Genomic DNA, 10,357 nt, shown 5'->3' on the forward strand with positions numbered 1-10,357 from the left:
CGGGGGGGGGGGGGGGGGGGGGGGATGAGAGCAGAAAAGCAGATGCCCTGAACATGCCACTCCTACTCGGGGATTAGGGATGCTCAGGGGAGAGCCGAGAAGCTGGGACACACCTCCACCCATCCCTCCCCACCGCAGACAGCGGCAGCTTCCACGGGTTCAAAGGGCCTCAGCTCTTGGGTCAAATAAAACCCCGTGGTTCCACTTCCAGCAACCATCCCCTTCCTTTGGTTAAGCAGAGAGGAGGAGGAGGATGGCCTATGCTGAGGAAGACAGGTAAGGTGCTGTGAAACAGGGGATGATGGGCATCCAAGCTGGAAGGGGCAAAATTGCATCGCTTTTCCCTTGCTTTGTTTTCTTCCTCCCAGGCATTCAATAAATGTCAGGAGAGGGCTGCTCAGAAGTAAACACCTTGTTACTGGAGAGGAGCCTGGCCATCTGCTGGTGTCAGGCACTGGTATTATGAAATATGGCAAGGAGCAGGTGACCTTGGGAGAGGTCGTGGGCCAGGAGAGGCAGCTGCTGATGTGCTGCAGAGTGGCATTCGCGGTGAATACACGTGGCAGTGATGCCCCTCTCCAGCACTTAATGCTTGATCTGTTTGTTGGGATAGTTTTTTTTTACATAGATTTGCTCTCAAGCAACTTAGAAGCAGGATGAGGGTGGCTTCTTCTCATGCCATAAAAGATCTGTCACCGGTGACAGTCCTGTGCTCCGCAGCAGATGGGTTTCTCCCTGGATGACAGCAGCCACAATGAAGGGGATTGTGTGCTCAGCTGATCCTGTGATTTAATCCAAAGCGATGCTACCCAGCACTATTATTAGGTGGGCATTGTCAGAGCTGGAGTAGCTATAGGGGGCTTTGTGCTACATGTATTAATTTGGGCTGTCAAAAAGCTTGCGCAGACCTCAGGCTCACGCGGTTCCAGGCGAAACGCTGTGTTTGGGGACCCACAGGTCCAGCTCCCCCTCCATCCCTTCTGAGCAGGTATCTCCTTCCTGTTCAGGAGTGATCCGTGCTGGCTGCTCCCCTGTGATGCTGGGCATCTGGAAGCTTTCTGAAAGCTAAATGGTAGTGAGGAGCTGCAGTTAATTTTGGCATCACTGTGCTCTCAGCACTGGGGACAGCTCCGGTGTCTCCGAAGCTGTTGGGATGGAGAGGGCTCCGTGAGGCCCCTGCTGAAGCTTCTTTCAGGTGAAGAGAGTTATACACCACTAGAGTCTTACTCCTTTGGATAAGAAATGGTCAGTGAAGCCTTCTGTCTAGAAGGGAAAAAAAAATCCTTCAAACTCAGCGTGGCTCAGTCAATCCCAATGTCTTCAGCAGACACGGAATCAGACTTACCCCACACTCCTAAATGTTCTGGGAATATGGAAATAATATCCACCTTAAACTTATTTTGCAAGGGTGTATACACCTTTAAAAAACCCATCTAAACAGAGGGGATTAGCAATCAAGTGGAAGAGCAGATCCTGGTGACCTCATTCTCTTCTCTTGCCTGCCATGGGTATGTCAAAAGCTTGGGTGTTGTGTTTAAAGTCTCTTGGTTCCCTTTAACCATAATCCTTGTTTAGAAATTATTTAACAGGAATGGGGGGGGGCACAAATAAGTCATTAATATATGTAAAGCACCCTGAAAGCTTTTCTCTGGGAGGAAGGGATAATAGAGTCAGTCAAGTGTAGGCTTCATTAATGTCACTTGTGTAGCTGGAGCTTATTTCAGGAGCTCATGGTACACTTGGAAATCTCAACAATATGCCCTGGTAAATAAGAGTTTCTTTCCAGAGTTTTCCTTTGAAAAGAATATGTTTTCAGCTAAATAACTTTGTTTTAATTAATGAATGTGGAAGTTACTACTTATTGGATAGCAGGTTCATGTTGCAGGTATCTACTTTGCATCTAGGATTGAGTTTGATGTATCAGGCAGGAATTATGCAGGAGCTGGACAGCTGGGAGATGGAGCTCCTGTGATACTCGTGCAATAACTACCGACCTTATCAGCATGAAGAGAAACCATAGGCTTGAGATCCTTTATCTGGGTGTCTGATTCTCTAGTTTAGAGGAACCAGTTGTGCACCAACAGTCAAGCCCTTTTCACTGATGGTCTGAGGCCTCCTGAGTTGTAGAGCATCACTCTGAAAGCTTTTCTGGATGTCCTCTGGGGCTGTGGACAGCAGAATCTGTGATTAAGGTTTGCACCACTGGAAAGGAAAGACATAGGCTTTTTTTTTTAACACAAACATTCCTGAAGCAGGCAGTGACTGCACATCAGCATCTCCTGTCAATTTTACATCCCCTTCAACCTCACAGTTTCTAATTCACCACTTAATAAGCAGATCAGCTTTTCATATAGAGAACCTGCTGCCCTACCTGTGTTGTTCATTCCTTGACCCAGTCCCCTGCAATACACAGTCATTAGTTCTACTCATGGATGGTAACGATCGAGCTGCCACCAAGAAATGCTATTGGTGCCCTGGCTTTTGAAGAGGGTTTCTAATCAACCTTGCTATTGACTTTCAGAAGGTATCTGCGTTGTCCTATTGGAAACAGGATTATGGGATTATTCTGCTATTGATTGGGTTTCAAAACTCAGGTTAATAAACCTGAAGACTGGACTGACAGGCCTAAAAATTGTAGTGCTCTCTTCCCATGGGACAGATACACAACCAACAGGGTAATGCCAACTTCTAGCAGTGTGCCTCAGAGCCTGAGTTTGGTGTGTTAATTTTTGGTGTAGACTGTCATTGGGCCTCTTGGCTAAGACTAGATGTGGTGTGTGACCCATTGCCCACCCTCTGGGAGAGAAGGTGAAGAAAATCTCTGTGTTTACCCTCATCTATCAAAAGCACAAGGTATTGAGAAGATGGGTGTTTGAGATGGGGCTTCCCCCAGAGCTGGTCCCCTAAGTGCTGCTGGTACCCAATGCTTATGAAGATGGGGTTCTCCATCACTGTAGGTGATGCTTGTCCATGTCCCAGTAGTCTGTATAGTGCAAAGGGCAGAGTCTACTCCCTGAGCATGGCATCCCATCTGTGCTGTACAGCTGCCTTTGGACTTCTATCCTCTTATCCTTCCCCATCACAGGTTGGATGTCGCTGTGCACACAATGGCTGTGACTTCTAACTGTGCTTTTGTGTTCCTTTGGTAACTTGGGAGGGACTGTCAAAAGCAGAGCAATTACACCTTGTGATGCTTCTGTGACCTAGGTAGCATTAGCTGGTTCTCTGCTACAGATTGAAACAGGCAAAGAAGATTCAAATGATTTGCCTCCAGCTGAGGGTAAAATATGAGCTCTAACCCAAAACATCTTCAATAATAACAGTGAAGCTCCGATTGTTTCTGCCTTATTAAACTTTCTTCACTCCTTTTCAGGGCTTTTATCCCCTGAAGTTTGTTCTTTGGATGGGCTAATGCCCTCACTGCCCTCTTCTTTTGCAGAAACAGCTATGAGGTATACAAGGAAACAGCAGATTGGTTGCGTGCCCATACCGTCCAGCGCCCAAGGACTGCCATCATCTGTGGATCTGGACTGGGAGGCCTGGCTGATGTGTTGGATAACAAGACAGTCTTTCCCTATGAGGACATCCCTCACTTCCCACAGAGCACAGGTTAGCACAACCCAGGGCACCAGCAACCCATCCATCAGCATCCTGTGACTCCCTTACAGAGAGAGAACCAAAGTCAGCGTGGCACCACTCTGCAAACCAGCCCCTCAGCAGTGAAACACCCAACCAACAGGAGCTTATTCCTCTGCCATGATAACTATTTAACTTTGAGCTCCTTGTTTGGCAGTGCTTAGCCCCCCCCTTTAATGCATAATGAGCTAACAAATCCCTTGGAAGTCCAACACCTTGAGGTCTGTAGCTGAAATGATGCTCTCTGACTTTCCAGTTGCAGGGCACGTCGGCCGGCTGGTGTTTGGGGAGCTGAATGGCCACCCCTGTGTGTGCATGCAGGGACGCTTCCACTGCTATGAAGGTTACTCTGTCAGCATGGTGAGTTCCAGCAGGTCACAGGAGGGGATCCTCCCCCTCTGCTCTGCCCTGGTCAGGCCCCACCTGGAGTGTTGTGTCCAGTTCTGGGCTCCCTGGGATCAAACAGACAGGGATCTCCTGGAGAGAGTCCAGCACAGGGCTATGGAGATGCTGAAGGGCCTGGAGCATCTCCCCTGTGAGGAAAGGCTGAGTGAGCTGGGGCTGCTCGGCCTGGAGAGAAGAAGCCTGAGAGGGGATCTGATCAATGGTTCTCAATAGCTGAAGTGTGGGATGCAGGGAGAAATGGGCAGCCTCCTCTCAGTGTCTGTGGGGACAGGACAAGGGGCGATGGGCTCAAGTTGGAGCACAGGGAGTTCTGCACCAATATGGGGAAGAACTTCCCAGTGAGGGTGAGGGAGCCCTGGGACAGGCTGCCCAAGGGGTGTGGAGTCTCCTTCTCTGGAGAGATTCCAGCCCCATCTGGACACTGACCTGTGTGACCTGTGCTAGGGACCCTGCTTTGGCAGGGGGTTGGACCTGATGAGCTCTGGAGGTCCCTTCCAACCCCTGTGATTCTGTGATTCTCCTTAAAATCACTGGCCTGGGAGGGAGGTATGCTGCAGAGGATGCAGTTAGAGACCAAAGCAAGCAGTGAGCTTTGCAGCAGGTGAGCTCTAGCAGTGAGCTTGTATTGCTCTCACAACCAGTCTTGCCTGGATTGCCAGATTCCTCCCTGAGAGGTAAAACTGGGATCTTGAGCTCAGTGGTCAGGTTCTGCCAGGGAAGCTGATGCTGCTACGCTCCTGGGATGGAGCTGTGGCTCATCCAGGCCAAACTGATTTATGTAGTTTAACTCTTGTTTCAACCACGATTCAACCTGGCAGTCAGGAGGCTTTGAGCAGTAAGGGTTTGGATCTTTAGCACATGTATAGCTTACAGCTTCCCCCAGGGAAAAACTCCCTGGCTAGTGTGCCTTGGGAACCTCTCCCAGTGAACTCCAGAAATATGGGGATGTTTCACCTGATTTTGACTGGCACATATGTGCATTGATTGGGAAACACTGGTGTTAGTTACTGGTGGAGAGCTTTGTCCATCTCTTTATCTGGGCAGTGCTGAGATGTTACCTCTGGCTGAGGTTGGCTTCCATCTGGATAGAAGCTGCATTACTTGGCACCACTCAACTTTTTATCGAGCAAAAACGATTGTAAATGTGCTTTGTGGCAAACTCAGCTTATCCAAACTTGCTCATCTATTAAAATGAACTCGTTTCTTCAAGACATGATGCCACAGTGAGGACACTTTCTGCTTGTTTAGCATTGTAGGAGAATCAGGAATCATCCAGATCCTGACTCCTCCAAATCAAACTTCTTTTTCAGTTTGAAGTTGTTCCTTAACTTGGGATGAGCAGGTTCCCTGAAGCAATGTCAGTGTGAATGAACTGAAATGAATAAAATAATCTCTCTGCTGGTGGGAAAAGCATCACTGCTGTATGGAGCTGGTTTATCAGTCACATTCCCAGCCTGTGTGCATAAGTAGTTACTTCAATCAGCACAGGGGTCCAATCTCCACAAGACCTCAGCAGTGAGGAGAAATTACCTGCACATTCTTCTTGTGATGCAGTTTTTTAGGTGACCTTAGCACAGCTGTAGGAAGTAGGGGTTGGATTTTAATGATCTTGACTTTGAGATGTTTAAAATACATTAGGATTCTTTCAATTGAAGGCAGAGGAAAACTTAAAACTGGAGAGGAACTCTGTCTGTTTCTGTGTAGCCTCATGTAGACCCTTCTCTGCATCGTGTCATTGTGATGCTCCAAGTGTGGCAGTCCATGAAGTGCAGTGCTCCTTGTGGGTACACCTTTGGTTCCTGCAGGTCACCTTTCCCATCAGAGTCTTCTTTCTCCTGGGAGTGGAGATCTTGATTGTCACAAACGCTGCTGGAGGACTGAATCCCCACTTCCAGGCTGGGGACATCATGTTCATTAGAGATCACATCAGCATGTTCGGCTTGGGAGGGCAGAATCCGCTGCGGGGACCGAATGATGAGAGGTGAGAAGGCATCAGCCCTATGTTACTAATTAACCCTTCCCTTCTCCAGCCCCAGGTGCCTACTGGCAAATATTTATGTACAGGTGATTTGGCTCCAGGTACTCACAAAGGAAAAGTGCAAGTGGTAGCTGTGTGCTGTGCCCCCTGCCCTGCCTTTCCCAGCATCTCTGCTTGCTCCTACAAATCTAGAAGGAGTCTATACCCAAGCCTCCAGAAGGTCTTGTTTTACAAAAGTCAGCTCTCTGTGCGTTCATAATCACTCTGGAAGAGGAGGAGAAATGCCAGTCAGACTGTAAGTGCATCTGGGCACCACTCAAAGCAGCGTAGCAGCTTCCTGCTGGAGACCACGGAGCTCTGGGAGGTGACTCCTGCACTGCTGACCAAGGCACCAAAATGGGTGAGAGGTCTTTATGAATCAGCTTTCCAAGCACTGCAGAGCTTGAGCTGAGAGAGCTCCCCCTGAAATCCAGCTCAGTCACTGGGAAGGACTTATCTAAGCACAGCAGAGCAAAACTAGAGGCGATGAAGTGATGTGGAAGGGGAATTTACCGCAAGAATCGGAGGGCTGAATTTAATAAATTAGAGATTGGCTTCTGCATTGCTGGCCATCCTTCAGGAAAGAGAAGCAATTTTCACGGTGATGAATACTTATTACCTTAGACACCAGATGGGGAAGCTTGCTTTTTATTTATGTAACATTTCAGGTTTTATAAACATTAAAAAAAAAGGCACCTACTTGCCCTGAATACTCAGCTGGAGGAAGACAAAAACAAGCAGGAGCTTGAATAGCTGAGGTGAGGGGTCTGGTCTGCTCCTACTTGAGTTGGTAAACATTGCTGGGAGTTTATCTTCTACATCTCCTCAGCAGCAGAGCACCTCTCTTGGCCACCTACTTCTGCTCCCGTTGAGGCAGTATAGTAGGATTTGCTCAGTCTGGAACAGGACTGAGCAGTTACCTTAAGATCAGACACAAGCAAGAGGCCCAGCCTCAAAGCACAACCTGCCTGAAATATGGCCCTAGATCTCCCTGTTTCCCTGCAAAGGAGGACACCTGGAATGGGATGGCATTGCCTGAAGTAGACATCTAGTACCACCTGAAGCTCTGTTGTGTTTCCAACACCCATTCTCTGGGGCTGGCAGGTGCAATACACAACCCATGGGATGTGTGTGTCCTCTGGATGGGCAGCTGCTGGGCAGGCAGAACGTGCTGGGGCATCCCAGATGGGCAACCGAGTTGCACTGGTGTCCTGGAAGAGCCTCCGAGCTTGTGCTCAGGGTGATGGTGCTGTGCCAAGAGCCAGATGCAGAGCTGGGTGCTCTTCCCTAGGCTGTATTTTCTGCCTAGCAAGATTTATCCATCTGCCTTAGGAAAGTCATTCCTTGAGGCCCTTCAAACTAGATGTGAAGGGAAGACTTGCATCTCATGGGCTATGGCTGGGGCATCCAATGCTGTTTGTTTCAAGCCTGTGGGTGTTTCTGGTGACAGGGTGGCCATTCTTGTGGTGGTATGGGGCATCCCTCTGCTTTGTAGCTGCCTGATGGGATGAGCTTTAAGTGCAGTGACTAATGGTCCATCCTGCTCAAACCCCCTCACTGGGATGACCATCAGGAACCTGTCTGCAAGCTGTTGTCTGGGAGAAGCAAAGGGCAGCAGCTTTGGATGACCAACATTTAAAAATCACCATGGGCAGTTAATGGGAGAGAGATAACTGACTCCTGGTGCTCTCTGGAGACCAGAGTCCTTGGAAAGACCCTTCCCAAAGGGTTTGTGTGGTAGGAAAGTGGTGCCAGACCTTCTCCCAGCCACGAACTCTACATGCCAAGGCTTTAGGGCGATTAGATGTAGCTGGGATGAGAGAGATTGCATCCGTGGCAGGTCTGCCCTTACCAGCATCACCAGGCTGATGGAGGGGAGGCAGTGTTGGCAGCGTTGGCACGGCTCTCTTCCTGCCTTGCAGGTTTGGAGTGAGGTTCCCCTCCATGTCAGAGGCTTATGAACAAGACCTGCTCAGCCTGGCGATGGAGAGCGCGCAGGAGCTGGGCTTCCTCAGCTTCACCCGCGAAGGGGTCTACTGCCTGCTGGCCGGTCCCTGCTACGAAACCGTCGCCGAGTGCCGTGCGCTGCAGGCGCTGGGGGTGGATGCTGTGGGTAAGCTGCCTGGGCTGGTAGGGTTGGCTGGGCACGTGGATTAAGCAGTTCATTCTGCCCAAGGCTGGCTTGCGTCGGTCTTTGGCTCGCTGAGTCCCCTGGGCACAGAGAGATGAGCTCTGCGTGTCTCTGCGTAGTTCTGCAGTGGCTTAGGGGAGCTCCTGGGGTGGAGCCTCAGAGGCTCCGTGCTTATTGCTGCCCAGGACAGGGAGCCCAGCGTGGGGCTGTGTTTGTTTCTGAAGTGCACTGCTCTCCCACGTGCTGGTGGCTCAGCTTTAGCCCCAGTGCACGGGGCCCAGTTGGAATTACAGCCCTTCCCTAGACTCTTTAAAATCCTGAGCCTGCAAGGAGTTTTTTCTCTGTGCCTCTTCCCTACAACACGGTCTTGGTTGTTTAGGGGTGGAAATGATGGATGCCTTCCCAGCTGCTGAAGGGAAGGGCAGCATCCTGATCCATAAAATTCCTCCAACTTGATTCCTACATCACTGAAGCAGCTCATGGAAGGCTGTTTGCTAATGCCTGCAGATCCATCATGTGAGGAGAGGAGCTCAGCTCCCCCACAAAGCCATCTTCCTTTGCAATGGCTTTGTTTTCTTTCCCAGGCCGAGGAAGAGAAGAGCCGAATGACACAGCACATCAGCACTGCTCCGAGCGATGCAGCTGGGAGAGATGTAGCGTGCAGGAGGCTTGTTGTGCAGAGCAGGGTTGTAACTGAGGTGCTGCAACTACTACAAGCCTTGCAAGTCTCACAGCCTTGAGCTCAGGAGAGCTGGGGGTGGGTGGGGGGGGGATATGAGGCGAGGGATGGCGGTTTGCACAAGAGACCCTCTTGCTTTGGTGTGAATCCTGACTCATGCTGGTCCTTTCCTCTCCCGCCGCAGGCATGAGCACTGTCCCAGAAGTAATCACAGCCAGGCACTGCAGGCTCCGCGTCCTCGGCATCTCCCTCATCACCAACAAAGCCCCCATGAGCTCCGGCGCTCCGGAGAGCCCCAGCCACCAGGACGTGCTGCGCGTCGCGGCGGCGCGGGCCGGAGCCCTGCAGAAGCTGCTTGCACAGCTCCTCCCCAAGCTGGGGGAAAGCACGAGCTCTGTGTGACCTCCAGCCCTCTACTCTTCCCATCGTAGGGGAGCTGCCGGTGCTGAGGCTGTCCTGGTTCTGCAATAGACCTCTTGGTTGCTGGGCTGTACTGCTGGGGTGCAGAGGTATCCTTGAACCTCACCAGAGTGACCCTCCCCTTAGCCACCAGTGACCAAAACAGCTTTCTGGTGCTTAAATGGGGGTCTGACCTCTGGCAGATTCCCAAGCCCCTGTATCAGTGGTGATCCCCGTGGTACAGAGAGTTCCAGCCCAGCCTTGTTCTGCTGCAAAGCATTTGGTGTTTCTCATCCACTCTGCTGCATCTGCACCCTCCTACCCCAAGTCTGTGTTGAACTGAGACCCCATGCTGTGACCTGGTCAGGGGCTTGGTGCCTGCTGGGATGCTTTGGTAGGGTCTGACCCAAAACTGGTGGAGGTCCATGAGAAGACTCTGTGCTCCCAATGAGGACCTGGGTGTGTTGAGCTGGTTGGGCTATGGCTGAGAGCTGCCTGGAGCAAGTGATGCTGCAGAGCAGGTGGATTACAGTTGATTTTACAGCTTTGAAAACTGTGTCCCTGTGCTTGTCCCTTACCACCCCTGAGGGTCTCACCATGAAAAACCTCTCTGGGCTCTTTCCCACCATCTACAGAGCACAGCAGCTCATGAGATCACAGAAGGCTTTGGCTTGGAAGGGACCTTGAAGATCACCAAGTCCCAACTGCTGGCTGCGGGCAGGGACACCCTCACTAGCCCAGGCTGCCCAAAGCCCCATCCAGCCTGGCCTTGAACCCTGCCAGGGAGGGAGCAGCCACCCTAGGCACCCTGTGTCAGGGCCTCACCACCATCAGAGTGAAGAATTTCTTCCTAATATCTGATATAAATCTACCCCCTTGCAATTTAAATCCACTCCCCCTCATCCTGTCACTCCCTGCCCTTCTGAAAAGTCCCTCCCAAGCTTCCTTGTAGCCCCTTCAGGGACTGGAAGGTGCTGTAGCATCTTTCCCACAGCCTTCTCTTCTCCAGGTTGAAACAGCCCAACTCTCTCAGCTGGGCTTCATAGGAGAGGTGTTATGGTCCTCCAGTCATCTTCTTGGCTGCCTCTGG

General features: G+C 50.9%; 1 protein-coding gene across 1 annotated transcript; it reads left to right on the plus strand.

The window, feature by feature from the left end:
• Positions 1-253: 253 nt before the first annotated feature.
• Positions 254-9,270, plus strand: PNP (purine nucleoside phosphorylase; the record flags this gene model as incomplete). The annotated part of the gene is made up of 6 exons (XM_084270307.1): positions 254-276; positions 3,440-3,609; positions 3,893-3,996; positions 5,847-6,022; positions 7,981-8,171; positions 9,053-9,270. 6 exons carry the CDS (start codon positions 254-256, stop codon positions 9,268-9,270), a joined length of 882 nt encoding a protein of 293 aa, XP_084126433.1.
• Between the last annotated feature and the right edge of the window lie 1,087 nt (positions 9,271-10,357).

This window comes from Gallinula chloropus, assembly GCF_964237585.1.
Source record: "Gallinula chloropus genome assembly, chromosome: 13".
NCBI lineage: Eukaryota > Metazoa > Chordata > Aves > Gruiformes > Rallidae > Gallinula > Gallinula chloropus.